This window comes from Leptodactylus fuscus, chromosome 1, assembly GCF_031893055.1.
Source record: "Leptodactylus fuscus isolate aLepFus1 chromosome 1, aLepFus1.hap2, whole genome shotgun sequence".
Taxonomy (NCBI): Eukaryota; Metazoa; Chordata; class Amphibia; order Anura; family Leptodactylidae; genus Leptodactylus; species Leptodactylus fuscus.
The window spans coordinates 164,300,528-164,317,735 of NC_134265.1; the positions used below are offsets into that span (position 1 = coordinate 164,300,528).

The 17,208-nt window shown below is 41.1% G+C and overlaps 1 protein-coding gene across 1 annotated transcript in view; it reads right to left on the reverse strand.

The window, feature by feature from the left end:
- The window catches only part of FREM1 (FRAS1 related extracellular matrix 1), a 176,080-nt gene that overhangs the window by 106,941 nt on the left and 51,931 nt on the right, over positions 1-17,208 (reverse strand). Inside the window, exons 3-9 of the mRNA XM_075279348.1 lie at positions 13,408-13,502; positions 12,835-13,136; positions 12,060-12,259; positions 8,218-8,541; positions 3,788-3,896; positions 3,235-3,366; positions 27-371 (exon numbers count right to left, since the gene is read on the reverse strand). Of these exons, the coding sequence (XP_075135449.1) occupies positions 27-371; positions 3,235-3,366; positions 3,788-3,896; positions 8,218-8,541; positions 12,060-12,259; positions 12,835-13,136; positions 13,408-13,502 (1,507 nt within the window). The remainder of the gene's footprint in view (positions 1-26; positions 372-3,234; positions 3,367-3,787; positions 3,897-8,217; positions 8,542-12,059; positions 12,260-12,834; positions 13,137-13,407; positions 13,503-17,208) is intronic.

The following is a 17,208-nucleotide window of genomic DNA, read 5'->3' on the forward strand; positions in this document are numbered from 1 at the left end:
ACAAGCAATGTTATTTCATGTAATACCTAATGCGTTCTGTCCTGGTTTCTTCATTATGCTCCCAGCCACTGACTGCTTAGTGATATTGAAACGAATATAATCATCACTAGAGTCCATGTCAGAGGCACATAGCATCGTGCCTTGAATAAGAACAGTCTTTCCTTCCAAGAGTTCAATAACTGTATTAGTGATAAGAAAAGGGGGGCTGTCATCTTTAGGAAGGATATTAATTGGAAACTTATGTCGAATGCTGTGACGTCCATCAAATATTCTGAACACAACAAAATCTTTGGTTGTGTCACTGTCATCATGGTGATAGCAGACAACTCCATCTTGTATGTCTTTAACGCTGAACATAAATCCTTTGCCTCCTGGTTGCACAACAAAAGTTCTGGGTTAGTAAAGCTTCAAATAACTTGTGTTTCAATAAAGTCATTATGATATTGGAGCACAACTGATTTTATTAGATTGGGTTGACCTTACACAAATACGCATGGATAAATTGATTCGGCAAAATTAGAAGGCGCGTCTGCAACTGCAATCTTTATAGTACTGCTGAGCAATTTTGTAAGGTAGGGTTCAAATTACCGTTGGTGTCCGCTCAGAAGGTGTCCATTTAAAAAAAAAAAAATGGACACCTATCATAATGGACAAAAAAAGACAGTAACTGATGACTCTCATTTACTGTCCGTTATATGTTTGTTGTTAATGGAAATTGCAAACGGACCAGCTAGTGTCCATTGCTAAAATCTTGTACGGACAACAACCATGGACACTGCTGAGAAGACACCGCTGGTAGTGAGAACGCCCCCTAAGCAATCATACAAGATGAAGCAAATGCGATGTGCACATCTGACTACAGGGAAAAGATATGGAGGCATTGTATTGAGAGAAACTGGTGGCGATTGTTGCTGAGAAGAAGACTTCAATTTCTTTTGCTGATAGCAAAAACTTGGGGTAACACTAAATACACTTTCAACAAAAAGTAAGTGAATCGGTTCACATTACCTAGATTCTGCACCGAGTACTATCAGAATGTGGTTTGACAGTTATCTAGGACCTGATATTTATTAAGTATTTTCTCAAATATATATATGTTAATGCAAACATTGTGAGTTTTACCCAACTGTGCAATACATGGACGTGGATTTCATATATGTAGAAGAGAAAGGCTTGCATATAGACGCATGCGGCTCAATAATGTAGAATCACACATCATTGCTTTCAGATTTGTTAATGTCCACTGCCATTTGTCAAAGTTCCATACCAATTTATGTATCTTATTTGTGTAAAGGCTGAGCCACATAAACTACAAGATTTTCCCTAATCTCTCAATTTTTCAGTTGAACGATTTGTTCCGGGCTTGTGGAAATTCAATTTATTCTGAATATTTAATAGTCAGAGGATTACGGGCTATCAACTTCAATCTGACATCTAGGTGGATTTACAAGTGTGCTATTTAAGGGTTTAGCAGAATTAAATAGGGTGACTTCTAACCTCTCCAGTGATCAAGGGGCTTAGAACACTGTGCTGTCCTGTGCTTCAGCTCAAAAGACAGGAAGAGTGTCATATTCTCCGTGTGGAATTTAGCAGATAATATGTGACTTACAAGACTCAAATATTTAATGTTTTAAAAGTGAAATGCTTTACTGGAATGAAATGAGCGACTAAGAGCAATGGCAGGTGTGCAGCAAGATAGGCAGCCCTATGCTTCTGGAGTGAGTAGTGGGCTTATCTCTGGTTCTTTACATCATTCACCTACGGCTAGGACTAAGGACTTTGTCTGAAATGTTTAAAGGGAATGTGTAACCAGGAAATGACTTACGGTTTAAATCACATTTTTATGTTAAACATATTTTTTAAGATTTTTTTTTAAATTTTCCAAATGAATATCCTATATTTAAAAAAATCCTAAAAATCTTGCAATTCCAACTTTTGCCACTAAAATTTTTTAAAGAAAAAATGTTTATTAGAATAAATACCAAGATGACATGTAAGTGACTTCAATGTTTCTCTGACATAAAGGAAATGTACAAGAAGTGTAGGTTGTAAGGTCAGTTTGTTACTTTTTCCCCATAAGGCTATACAAATCTTATGGTGGTTATGCAGTTATTATCAAGGGTGATGTTGTGTCAATATGGAGCCCTAACCTTAGAGGGGTACTGATACCTGCATAAGACATAATTTACTATAGGGCTAATATTAATTTTCAAAGCTTGACCTCCATTTTTCTGCTCCTGTGATGGAAAAGAAAAATGGACTTCATTGCACTGATGTGCCTTACTGAGGTCGCCTTTGCTGCCAGTGATAAGATTGATCACATACAGTATGGGTATAGCATGTTGCAACTCTAAACAACGAAACAGAAACCAAAGGAATTATTGAGCAGTGGTGATGGAGTGTCGTTGGATTAGAAGAAGCATATGAACACTATTAAATTATGCAGCATACAAGTAACATAGCAGCAGAGTTGATAAGACACATCAAGTCTAATCCATAACTCTAACATTTTTGATCCAGAGGAAGGCAATACAAAATCATGAGGCAGATGCCCATTGCCCCTTTATTCTGTTCTGACTGCAAATGTGGCAATTGGACTAAATCACTGGTTAAATGTCCATCCCCTACTTGGAACAGTTAGTATGACAGTATCCGTAAAGAGCTGCAAAATATGTTGGTGTTATATAAGCAAGACAGATAAATTGTTACTTTCAAGAAAGGCTCCCAGGCCCCTATTGAACTTGTACAAGTTATCAACCATCACAACATCCCGAGGAAGTACGTTCCATAGTCTCATATACTCCTTTTTACAGTTAGTTTATATTGGGTTATAGACTATATAATGTGTAGCATATACTGTATTATGGTATTTATAGTAATGTGTGTTTAGTTATGTGCACATCCAGCAACCTAGGACTGCCAAGGCACGAAAAGATGAGTATGTACAGGATATCATAAAACAGTATCTAGGCGGAGGCTCCCCAATGATTTTGACCTTCTGAAATACTATTATGAAGCTTGATGAAATAAAGTGATATATGCTATGAATTATAGTATTTCACTGGTGATGGATATAACAAAAGAATGAAGTGGTGTCTATGGCTTGCAATTATTATATACAATTGCAAAAGACTAAACATTATTGTAGGAGACGCAAATAGTCATGTTATTTAGTGAAAACAGTGGTGGTAGGATGGAGGTTTCTTTTAGATATATGGTTCCACTATATTTTACCTCTTAGAGTGATTCGTCCATGCTGTAAGCCGTCCACAATCACAAGGCGAACAGAATTAATGTTATCATTGTCTACGACTTGAAATTGTTCCCATGTGATTGCTCGAGACTGACCTTCCAAAAGATCCAGACCTAGGCAACAAAGGGGACAAATAAAAGCTAGATTCATAATTGAAGGCCATAATAATTAACAATAACTGGATAAAATAGAAAAGCAAATTGTATTTGTTTTCCCAGGTTAATTCTATGAGACATACATACACACTTTTCATATAGGAATGAGCACCCCATAACTGCCGAAAACTGCCAAATCACATTTTACATGCATTGTATACTAGAACAGACTTGTAGGGGGTTAAGTTTATGCTAAGCATAATTTCTGTTTTTGGTTTACTTTTACATGCAATGTCCTTTGGAAGGAATTGCGGAATGTGGACATGGTATATTCCATGATGTCCTTGGATAAAAATAGCAGTAATACTCTGCCATTGGCTATTTCTATAAATAGTGTTTAATATATTTGATCTGCAATGAATTAAAACCAGAAGCTTACCCAAATTCCAGGATACCCGAGGGGCATTTGTATCAGCTGTTCTAATAGATATGTAGACTGTGATGGGGGAACTTCTTTCAAAGAAAAAATCATGAACTTCTAATTCTACCTGAAGAAGGAGAAATGATCCTTATGTTTGAAAAGAAGATTCTTACCCAATAACCATAAACCCACCAACATACCAGCATACAGTATTTACACACATACATATACAGAGACATACAGGTTCTATATCGTACCCATGATTGGATAAGAAGGTGGATTTAGCTGAGTGGATGGGTTGATAATAGGGTTGAGCGATCGTGTTTGGAAAAGATTGGATTCCAATTGGCGATCGAAAAAATTTCACGATTGCGATCAGAATTCCGAACACGATCTTTTTAGGTGGGATCGAGATCAGTACTATTTCCAACAATGCTTTGCTTAACCTTCACACTGAGTATATGCTCCGCTCATTCTGAGCAGAATGTATACTCAGTGTGAAGGCTCCGCTGCGGTTCCATAGGAATGAATGGAAGCAGCCGGCACACAGCCTTAACCCCCGCGCGCCAGCTGCCTCCATTCATTCTAATGGGAGACTAAACTAACATCTCTAGTAGCTACTTATCTGTAGAGATGGCTGGTCCGGTGCCCGGTGTTCTTCTTCGCCTCACTGCCGCTCCACACTGCTCTTCTCGTCTTGCTGCCGCCGCCTCCCACGTTAGTGTTTAAAGAGCTAGGAAGGCGGAGCTTGTGGCTTAGGAGAGTGTGGGCGGGTACAGGGCGGGGAGACGTGACGTCTCCCCTCCCAGTTCCCGCCCACACTCTCCTAGCCCGCCCACACTCTCCTAACCTGGGAGGCAGGGGGCAGTGAGGCGAGAAGAGCAGCGTGGAGCGGCAGTGAGGCGAAGAAGAAGGAGAACACCAGAGCAGCAATCTCTGCAGGTAAGTGGACACCAGGGGGGACTAAGTAGCCAGAGGATTAAAAAAAAAAATCCTCTGGCTACTTAGTGATTCACTACACAGCATGGATTCTAACAATTAAAGCATTCAATTGTTAGATTCTATGCTGTATAGTGAATAGGATTGCTTTTAAAATCCGATCTCCAATTAATAAAAAAAATCCCATTGGGATCGGAATTGGGATCGAGATAGGGTTTGAATGAAAAATGATCAGAAATCGGATTTTAAAATCGATCCTGAAGATCGGCTCAACCCTAGTTGATAATATTGCAAACCTAATAGAGGGATGATGTACAGTCATGGCCAAAAGTTTTGAGAATGACACAAATCTTATATTTTCACATGATCCGCTGCCCTCTGGTTTTTATGTGTGTTTGTCAGATGTTTTTATCACATACAGAAATATAATTGCAATCATATTATGAGTAACAAAAGCTTATATTGACAGTTAGAATGAGTTAATGCAATATTTGCAGTGTTGACCCTTCTTCTTCAGGACCTCTGCAATTCTCCCTGGCATGCTCTCAATCAACTTCTGGACCAAATCCTGACAGCAGTCCATTCTTGCACAATCAATGCTTGCATTTAGTCAGAATTTGTAGGTTTTTGTTTGTCCATCCATCTCTTGATGATTGACCACAAGTTCTCAATGGGATTAAGATCTGGGGAGTTTCCAGGCCATGGACCCAAAATCTCTATGTTTTGTTCCCTGAGCCATTTAGTTATCACCTTTGCTTTATTACAAGGTGCTCCATCATACTGGAAAAGGCATTGTTGATTGCCAAACTGCTCTTGGACGGTTGGGAGAAGTTGATCTTGGAGGACATTCTGGTACCATTCTTTATTCATGGCTGTGTTTTTAGGCAAGACTGTGAAAGAGCCGATTCCCTTGGCTGAGAAGCAACCCCATACATGAATGGGTTCAGGATGCTTTATAGTTGGCATGAGACAAGACTGGTGATAGCGCTCACCTCGTCTTCTCCGAATAAGCTGTTTTCCAGATGTCCCAAACAATCGAAAAGGGGATTCATCAGAGAAAATGACTTTACCGCAGTCCTCAGCAGTCCACTCCCTGTACCTTTTGCAGAATATCAGTCTGTCCCTGATGTTTTTTCTGGAGAGAAGGGCTTCTTCACTGCCCTCCTTGAGATCAGGCCTTGCTCCAAGAGTCTCCGCCTCACAATGCGTGCAGATGCACTCACACCTGCCTGCTGCCATTCCTGAGCAAGCTCTGCAATGCTGGTAGCCCAATCCCACAACTGAAACACTTTTAAGAGACGGTCCTGGTGCTTGCTAGTCTTTCTTGGGCACCCTGGAGCCTTTTTGCCAACAATGGAACCTCTCTCCTTGAAGTTCTTGATGATGCGATAGATTGTTGACTGAGGTGCAATCTTTCTAGCTGCGATACTCTTCCCTGTTAGGCCATTTTTGTGCAGTGCAATGATGACTGCACGTGTTTCTTTAGAGATAACCATGGTTAACATAAGAGAAATAATGATGCCAAGCACCGGCCTCCTTTTAAAGTGTCCAGTGGTGGTATTCTTACTTAATCATGACAGATTGATCTCCAGCCCTGTCCTCATCAACACCCACACCTGTGTTAATGGAGCAATCACTGAAACGATGTTAGCTGGTCCTTTTAAGGCAGGGCTGCAATGATGTTGAAATGTGTTTTGGGGAATAAAGTTCATTTTCTAGGCAAATATCGACTTTGCAAGTAATTGCTGTTAAGCTGATCACTCTTTATAACATTTTGGAGTATATGCAAATTGCCATTAGAAAAACTGAAGCAGTAGACTTTGTAAAAATTAATATTTGTATCATTCTCAAAACTTTTGGCCATGACTGTATTATAAGATGCTGCAGATGTGCTGTCATAGGTCACAATATGATAGTTTTGCTGTCAAAAAGTGGGAGAGTTGTGGTACCTGAGGACAAATATGTGCTGCTATATTAGTGGTATTACACACGACAGGAGAAAAACTGATGCCAAAGAGGAAGGTGGATATTTGGTGCCATGTTTATGGAAAAATGTACTTCTAGGGGGTGATCATGTGTTAGAGGATGTAAAATGTATTGAATAGAGTCAATCACTAGTGATAAGCCCTTATCATTAACCTGTATTATTAAGGTAAACTGTTATTGATCATGCTAGAAAATTTAGAATCCATGTTCAACTTCTGAGAAGTTCATTCAAAAGTTACAAGCAATATGGCTGCACATTGTTGTATATGACCTTCACAATTGAATGAAACTAATATGCCATAAAAATCTGATCAGTGGAAGTGTGTTCAGTGTAACCCCCACTGAACTTGAGAATGTGGATTTCTTTTCCATCAGTCATAGAACAGCAGGAATGATCACATTTAAAGGGATTCTACTATTAAAGCAACTTTTTTTCTAATTACCACGTCGGAATAGCCTTAAGAAAGGCTATTTGTCTCCTACCTTTAGATGTGGTCTCCGTCACGCCGTTCCTTAGAAATACCGGTACTTACCGGTATGCTAATGAGGTCTCAGCAGCAATGAGGGCGTCCTTCTTCTTCATCTGCCTCCTCCCCTTGTCTGTCATCTTCTTTCTTCTGTCAGTCGGCTCTGACAGCGAGACCCTGTTAGAGCCGACTGCGCATGCCGGCCAGCGGCCATATTTCCAAGTCTGCAATTGCGCGCATGCGCAGTACGCTCCTCACATCTTTGCCGAACAGAGTGTACTGCGCATGCTCAGTAAGGTCCGTACAGCCCTCCGACGCCTGGATGAGTTCACTCGTGCGTCGGAGGGCTGTACAGACCTTACTGAGCATGTGCAGTACACTCTGTTCGGCGAAGACGTGAGGAGCGTACTGCGCATGCGCGCAATTGCAGCCTTGGCAATATGGCCACCGGAGAAAGAAGACGACAGACAAGGAGAGGAGGCAGATGAAGAAGAAGGACGCCCCCATTGCTGCCAAGACCTCATTAGCATACCGGTAAGTACCGGTATTTCTAAGGAACGGCGCAACGGAGACCACATCTAAAGATAGGAGATGAATAGCCTTTCTTAGGCTCCATTCACACTGAGTAACACTGGCGTTTTTTGTGCTTATTTTAGCACGTAGCGCCGCTATTTTGCGGTCGCGTTGTACGGCGCAAACACGGCGCTACGTGCCAAAATAAGCACAAAAAACGCCAGCGTTACTCAGTGTGAATGGAGCCTTAAGGCTATTCCGATGTGGTAATTAGAAAAAAAGTTGCTTTAATGGTAGAATCCCTTTAACTATTTCTGCATGTAGCCCAGAAAGAGGCGTTGGACACTCATGTTCTTGGAATATGTTTCGTCACAGTGGCCATTTATCAGATTCTTATAACATATTGATAATTTGGAAACAAAACAAATGATTAGAAAAATGTGCTTGATATTGGTTGACAAATCTGTATGGTAGTTTTATTTCTATAAAATCACTGAAAAATTATCTGTGTCCATAGGCAGAGTGATGTTGGCAATCTGTTACCTCCATATTTCTTCTTTCAACATAGCTGCTGTTTGGTGGTTGATATGCTATAAGCATGTCATTGAGGTCTTTCCATGTGAAGGAAGTAATAGGCTTGGTATGATCACTTAGGTGAGTAATAAATCCTTCATGGGGAGGGTCTGTAATGTTAAAGACCAGCAGAGGTTTGCTTGTCTCACTGTCCTCTGCATCAAGTGCTGCCGTGGTAAAGGGAGTAAGGATGAACTGGTCCACTTCTAAAATGAACATTGACATGAAAGCTGCTTTGGGGATCTGGTTGGGTAAAGCATCTCGGATGTGAATGGGGATCCAAGCATGTTCAGACTGAAAAAAAAAGATTAATTGACTAATTTTAGTTATGCCATGGATAATAGAATGAGAAAAATCAACATATCTAAAAACAGATGATGTAAAATCCAGCATCAACCAGCAATCCACAGATTAGGTAAGTATGAAATGTAACTTTTAATAAAACATAGATAATAAAGTTGCAAATTAACTAAATGGGAAAACCTCTGTTAGGATCGGGTCCGCTAGTATCCGTTGGTGGGGGATTGCTAGGTAGGCCTACACCACCCACCAAGCTAGTCTTCACTGTACACCTAGTGGAGGGTAACCATACTATAACGACCAGGGCATGCATAGACTCTGGAGCGGATGGGGTGTTTATGTCCGCTGAGTTTGCACGCAGGAAAGGCATTCCGTTGGTGTTTCTGCCAAAACCCATGAAGTTGCAAGTCATAAATGGCACCATCCTACCCGTAGAGATCACACAACAGACGGTACCACTAGCTATGACATTCCTCTCCAACCACAGGGAGACCATGTCGTTTTTGTCTTTGCACAAGGATACAGATGATCTCCTCCTGGGCCTCCCGTGGCTACGTCAACACTCGCCACAGATTAACTGGGCCGATGGAGAGATAGCGTCCTGGAGTGAACGCTGCCATCAGCACTGTCTGTCGCAGGTTAAGGGGGTCACTCTCCAACCCGTGACTTCTGACCCTATTGATGAAGTCACTGAGACGGAACGACCTATTATCCCTTCCCAGAGGGTTCAGGTGGTCTTGTCCCTCATCCAGGCAGGGGGGCCGCCTGATAAAAATTTTTGTACCTTCCAACAAGCGTCGGGAGATGCTCGCCTGGGCGCACTCCTCATGCATTGGGGGACACTTGAGTGGCAGGGGAACGCAGAAACTCCTGGGCAAGTCTTGTTTCTGGCCTGGAATGGCTCGTGATGCCAGGAGATTTGTGCGGGCATGTGCGCCCGTAATAGGCCCGCAATAAAGGAATGGGCCATGGCTGACGCTCACTGCCGTCCTGGTCCCCCTCTTCAGCCGAAGCAACGGTCTTGGGTGCGCGCTAAAAACATTGGCGCACCAGACATTGTTGCGGCTTTTAAAGGGGGGGGGGGCGCTAGGAGGGGGGTAATGTCAGGATCGCGTCCCGCAGGTTTCCGTTCCACCTGCGGGCCAATCCAACCCTTGGCATCATGCAGCAGGGAGTCTGGAGTCTACGTCTAGCTTTCGGCCCACTGAGCATGCGCAGACATTTTGGAGCCGCTCAGGGGCTAAGTGCCATTCTTTCCTTACTAAGCATGCTCAGACATTTTGGAGCCGCTCAGAGGCTAAGTCCCATTTTTCCCATACTGAGCATGATCGGTGACGTCATGGCCACCGCCCCTGTTGGGCGGGGACTAGCCTTTATATAGTGTGAGCTGACGCCCGCCCGGTGCTCACACTTTGACAAGATACTTGAGACAGGAGGTTAAGGCTAGGTTCCAGTGAAAGGCAGGAGCAGCTTAGGGATCTAGTTAGGATTCCTTGGCTCAGCCAGTGGGAATCAGAATAGCCTATGTAATCTGTCTACTTGTGTTGTAGCTCCTGGGTGTTAAAGGAGTCTTTTTGTGTTGCTGACCAATGGTGATGGTTAACCCTTGGCAGCCTGAACCGCACTAACATTTCTGCCAGTGAAGTTAACTGGTAGTCTACATTCAGACATACAGCCGCCCACCTGGGCCTGTGGACCTCACTGCAGTGTCTTGCAGCCTAGCGGTTCTGTAGTTAAAAATATTATTTTATATACAATATATATACACAGAACCGTAACAACGTCTCAATACACATCGCAGCTACGCGTTTCAGGGCGTGCTGCCCCTCCATCATGGCCCGAAAATAGTAACAAAAACATATCTAAAAACAGTAACTGAAATCTTTAAAAACAAACTTGTTCATATTACTGATTGAAAATTAAGAATTTCAATTTTTATCATTATATAATGTGAGAGTTAAGCAACACGATTTAAATGGCATGGACGACACTTGGATGGCATATAGGACTTGTCCTGAGTTTTTACCCGGGGAAATGAATGGGGAAATTCCGCTCCTTTTGAGCACGACTAAGGACTGATGTCATGTGCACAATAGATGTCACATGGTAAGGACCAATAAGAAAGTGATTGTAACAGGAACTGTGTTTCGCACACAATTCTGCAACATGATAGGACATTTTTATGTGGCATCAGTTGGAAAACTTTAGTTCAGCACAATTTTTGTCTATCTATGAAAAAAAAACAACTTTAACTTCAGTGGAGGTAAAAAATGCAATATAGAAAAGTGTATGGATTTTACATGAATTTTCAATAAATTGTTCCTTTAGGTAAGAAACCCATATGGGTTGTTCAGTTTTTGGTGTATGCTCACAATTACGCTCCTGTTCTACCAGACTAGATGAGAATCCTTACTCTGAGCTAAATGTTCTACTGATATTATTTGTCAATATTTTTCAAATGAAGATTTTCACATCCATATTAAAGTAAATGGAATTATATTATGCAATCCAAGTGATTGGGATATTCCTCTTTACTTTTTTCAATACATATATTTACTTTGCAAATATTTAACAAAGCACCATCTGGATAAATAATTGCAGTGACAGATGTACAGCTGCGTGCTGCAAAGTAAGAAAGCAAACAAACAAAAGAATCATGGATTTCAGTGACAATGGTGCATATATTCTTTAGGATCTCATATTCCTCTCTGTATCTCAGTGCCTGGCATGCAAAGCCAATTTATTTCTCCCCTGGTTATGGATTGGCACACTGCAGTATATTGAACGGCTATATACAAGAACTATGTACCATGTTTTATTCTGCAGTGTCTACTTACATATTGTCCTTACTTTCAGTTAGGTTTACACTGGCCCACCAAAGAATTATCATATATAATACAAAGGCCCAGAGCTTATTACACCCTTCAGCAAGTGCCTTACCAATCCTGGCTGATTATATGACCTGTGTGTACAAGAATAATACTTATGCATTGTATCTGAATCCTTGAAGATTTGACCTTCATAGTAATGTCCTCTGGTTAGCCCTAAAGTATCCCAGTATTACATGACCTTCAAAACTAATGAGTGAATAGCAGAGATGTCTGATACTAAGTATATAAGAAATATCTCTCCCATGTAGTCATAAGATTGTAGAAAAACAACAACTCTGAGATTCAATTAGTGTTGTCACTTTTTTTGCGTTTTTTGCAAGGCACAAGCCTTGCAAAATTATAAAAAGGTTAAATGCACAAAAAGTGCTGCATTCGTGTTTGACCCAGAACCATAGTAGTTATATGTAAATATTTTGCTTTCTGCTCCTGTCCTGCTTCTGGAAAACATGCCTCACTAGCTCCACCATAGCCGGTGGCGTAACAAGGAATGGCGGGAACATTTGACATGGAGTTCCAGGTAGTTACGCCCCTGACCATAGCTACACTTCATTTTATATATACATAGTAAGGAGATTAGTGATTAGTATTCTTCAGATGTCAAGGATCTAGATTCCTCAGTACCTTGTATAAAGCTTTGCTCCGGGTATCAGTGAGGTCCAGTCTGATACTGATGTAGTCAATATTTGGAGACGGGGGATCTAAATGCTGGTATCTCAGGCCCATAAGAAGAAATTCCTCACAGCTGATTTTTACAGTGGTCTGTAACTTTTTCAGCCCTGAAATACAGCCTCCATTTTTGCACAGTGGACTTAGTTTATGGCCTATAAAGGAAGAAAAAAGGGTATATTTAATTTTTAATGTGAATAATTTTTCATTTTTATTATTACAGCAACATTCCTTTAAATGGATATTATCTAGGCATTGTTATTATGCTGCATTTTTATGTATTCTGGATTGTCAAAAAGAAAAAAGTAAATTTTAAATATGTATTTCTATGGATGACAGTTATGATGGGCAATTGGTTATCTCTCTTCAGGCCTTGAGGACCTTGAGGCGTTTTTTGGAGCGTTTTCTGGAGAGGTTTTTGGTAAAAACCACTTCAGAAAACGACAGGCTGTTTTTCCCTACCGGACAGTGAACGTACCTTTAAAAAAACCAACATTCAATGTAGCTTGGCTCCCACTGACTTTAATGGGAAGTGATCTACAGTGATGGAATTCTGCTCAGAATAGTGTATAGGACAGCTGAGGATAAAAATCTTAACCTCAAAGAACCCCTTTAATATTTAGCATTTACCTATAAGTGACACACTAATTCCTCTAGCTCTCAGCTTGGTGCAAAAATATCCATCAGATCTGCTAAATGTACAGTGCCAATAGGTACAAGTAAAACTTACTGGATCCACTGAAGTAGCTGTGTGGATGGTCCCCACGTGGCTGCTCTGTCACAGGATCCCCAGTGACAAGTTGACCATGAGCTGGCAAATGAGACTCCAAAGAAGCCACTCGGACAGTACACTCCAGATTCAATCTTTTTTCATAGTCAAAGTTTATAGTGTTCTTGTCAATGATATTTGATAGCCCATAAAATTCTGCGACTTCCAGTTTCTTAGGGCCCACCTTTATAATATTACAGTCTGGTTCCACTAACTTCACCCTCAATATGAAGTTTTCTGTGAATGTTTGAGTTTCTGTAAACCTGTGGACAAATCAATGTCAACTATATAACAATCATTTAATACTCACATATTCATTGTGCCAGATTCATGTGTGAACAGAGTAAAAGTTAACGGGAAATACATACAATGGGCAGAATAAGTGTAACAGACTCACTACCAAGATCTAAAGGTTTATCACATTATAGGGACAGATACATTTCCTGTAAATGTTTATTGATATTGTAGTCTGCATGCATTGACGAAAAAGAGGACAACTGGATGCTAGACGGTCAGAAATAAAATCAAACTAACCTGTAAAGTCGAAGCATGACTTCATCTTCATCTAATATGGGGCAGCCATAGTGGATGTACTTTACCTCATTATTCAAGAAATGGCAGTCAAATACCTGTAGAAAAGTGCAAAAGTGCATAAAATTTGTAATGTATCTACTGTATTCCTTAAAATGATCCAAAACACTCTATATAAAAAGTGTTAATATAACCTTTAGCCTACAGTATACCCCCAAGTATAATTCAGAACAGCATGTTGTAGGACATCTCTGTAGCTGGATTTGCTTCTTTCTTCTGATATTGTTGCATGAGTGTGGATGTGTAAATGCTTCCTCAGCTCATATAATGACGAATAGGATATCTGATATATACAATGAGAACGTCTTCTTTATGAAATATGAATATTGAAAGATATTTCTAGGCCTAAAGGTCAGAGACAAAGACAACTGTTTCTCTTGTCTTCTTTCTATAGCATAGACACCAAATTCATGCTGCAATAACAGGAGAATAAAGTCACTGACGGGTAATTTACTCAATATTGTAGATACATTCACTGAAGGAGTAAATCTAAAACTTAACCTTTATTAGGTATGTTAAAAATAAAGAAGTGTCCAAAATGTGATTAAAAACAAGTGAGGGAGTATATATGCGTTAATGGAGATGGAGTAGGTAGAACCCCAACCCCTATTATATATACATACTCCCAAATTCCTTTTTCCAAAATTAGATATATATGGATTATATATCAGCTACACTGCTGAGTCCACGGGCAGGTAGGGGCTACTGTTATAGAGATGTGTGGATTGCTCCCAGCCAAGGGTCCATCAGATAAGGATAGCAAATAACACTTAGCAAGGGCTATTGTTATAGAGATATGTAGATAGATCCATCAGATAAGGATAGCAAATAGCCATTAGCAAATGTCCACTACTGCTACTACAAAACAGCCCCCATATGCAGATCAGTCCACAACACTGACTCTTGGTTGTTGCTCATCAAGATAAGGTGAGCAAAGTGCGGGGTTGAGCCGGGACCCGCTGTGTGTCCGGGATTCTAGTACTATGCAGGACATGCAGCGGGTCTTGACTCCACCCCACACTCGCCTACCAAACTTTGGGCAACTACATTACGCCACTTGTCCCTGTGACATGTAATGTAGCTGTAGTGAGGCTGTAGTGAAGTTAATAGCAGCATTAGGAGTGATATCCGTCATCAGTATCCATCTTTATAACAGTGTCTGTCATCAGTATCCATCTTCATAACAGTGTGTCATTAGTAGACACCTGCAGTGTCCATCAGTTTGCACTTTCTCTTGTGTTTTCATATGTACAAGATTCTAATCTACACCCCCATGCTTAACCCCGCCCCCATCCACACCCCTTCCCGCCCCCACCGTGCCATAGAAAAATTGTCTTGCTGAAACTGGTCTTTGGTGGAAAAAAGGTTGGAGACCACTGGTCTAGAGCATATGTCATGTTGTTCATAGTCAACTATTGGATGGCAAAAATCATAGCATGTGTACGCAGCCATATATAAGATGTTCAAAATCAAGACCAGAATTTAGGCTATGCCTTCTGAGTCTTTGAACAAAATCTGTGTAAGATATTATGAATAGTATGTTGGAGAGATAATTGTTAGAGATGAGCGAACAGTGAAATATTCGAGATTCGTTTCAAATAGCCCCTCAATATTCGACTATTGGAATGCATATCGAACCCCATTATAGTCTATGGGGAAAAATGCTTCGTTTCAGGGGATGCCACACTTCGACTCAGGAGAGTCACCAAGTCCACTATGACACCCCAGGAAATGATGACAACACCTCTGCAATGCAACTGGGACAGCAGGGGAAGCATGCCTGGGGGCATCTAACATGCCCAAGTACCTGTATTATGCCACTATCTGGTTGGGATCCTTGTCAGCTTGCGATATGCGGGAGCTGACTTTTTCCCATAGGAATGCATTGACCAGCGTTGATTGGCCGAATGCCATACAGAGTACAGCATTCGGCCAATCAATGCTGGTTCTGCCGAAGGAGGCGGAGTCTAAGATCGGTCCACAGCAGTCTCCATTGTGGTCCGATCTCAGGTGTAGCAGTGTTGAGCACACAGCTCTGCTACACCTGAGATGTAGCAGAGCTGGCAGTGCGCTGAGCTCTGCTACACCCGAGATGTAGCAGAGCTGAGTGTGCACTGAGCTCTGCTACACCCGAGATGTAGCAGAGCTGAGTGTGCACATCTCTGGTGTAGCAGAGCTCAGCGCACACTCATCTCTGCTACATCTCGGGTGTAGCAGAGCTCAGCGCACGGCCAGCTCTGCTACAGCTGTGCGATCAACACTGCTACATCTGAGATCAGACCACAATGGAGACTGCTGTGGACCGATCTTAGACTCCGCCTCCTCCGGCAGAACCAGCGTTGATTGGCCGAATGCTGTACTCTGTATGGCATTCGGCCATTCAACGGTGGTCAATGCATTCCTAAGAGAAAAAGTCAGCTCCCGCATATCACAAGCTGACAGGGATCCTGACCAGATAGAGCCCCAAAGAGCTGGGTGAGTAACATTCCCACCTAAATAAAGGTTATCCCTAGCTAACCCTGCCAGTACATCTATCCCTGTCTCATAGTCACATAATTCACAGTCTGATATGACCCGAATCTGAAATCCACTATTCGTATAAATTGGAGATCACCTGATTTAGCCAGCCAATTACTTTTTCCGATTTTTTTTTCAATGCCTCCGTTGTCATAGTTCTTCCCACTTCTCCTGTGCAGTTATTGTTAAAAGCGCCAGGGAAGGTGGGAGAGGATACAAACTTTTGGAGCGTTTGCCTCGTGGTATTCGATTGTAATCGAATACCACGAGGCAAACGCTCCAAAAGTTTGTAATCGAATACCTCGAATGGCCTGATATTCGATCGAATATCAATTCGATCGATCGCCATTTGCTCATCTCTAATAATTGTCTTTCTAGACACATAAGCTATACAATAAAGACACATGAGTTTTCCCAGCAGGGGGCAGCAGTGTATCTTCTATGCAATATGCAATAGTTCTAGCAGATATGACAGATATCAGACAAAAAATACATTACAGAAGAAGATGTAAAGGAAGAAAGGAAATCTTATATAAAGGTCTGGATTTGTTATTTAACATAGTTGGGAGAGGTCAATAATTTATTATGCTTGGTTCTCACCATCCAGGAATTTCAGGTACTGTATCTACAATTTTTTTTTATAGAATTAACTGTATGAATGATGGAATGTTTACACATGATGATATTATAATGTAACTAATGCTAGGTTTACATTTCTGCGCTCACCCATTACAGGATCAGAACAGTGTATCGAAAAATATAACAACATAATGGAGCACGCAAATGTGTGCCGTCTGCATCCATCATTTTATTACTTTACGGCTATTTTGTGGTAGCAGATTAAGTACAAGGGAGCAGCATAAGTGCCATTTTTTTTTAGCCATACCTGGCTCAAAAGAACTAAGCAAAATCTGCAACAAAAAAAACTTTTCCACAATATCAAGGAAAAGAACAAAAGACTAAATATCAGAAATGTGAACCTAGCCTTAATGTCACTTAGATTTTATTTACGGTATACATATTGACTATGTCACAGATTATATTTAGTTTTATAGTGCATCAATGAACACTGTACAGCCAATTGTCTAATTTAAACAGGCCTTAAAGGAGTTGTCCAGGCTAAACTTTTATTTTTTAATTAGGCCAGGGGAGGTGAGAAAAAAAAAAAAAATCCTGTTCCTAGTGCTCCAGTGGCTCCCAACACAGTCTGGTCCTGCAGCTTCTGTG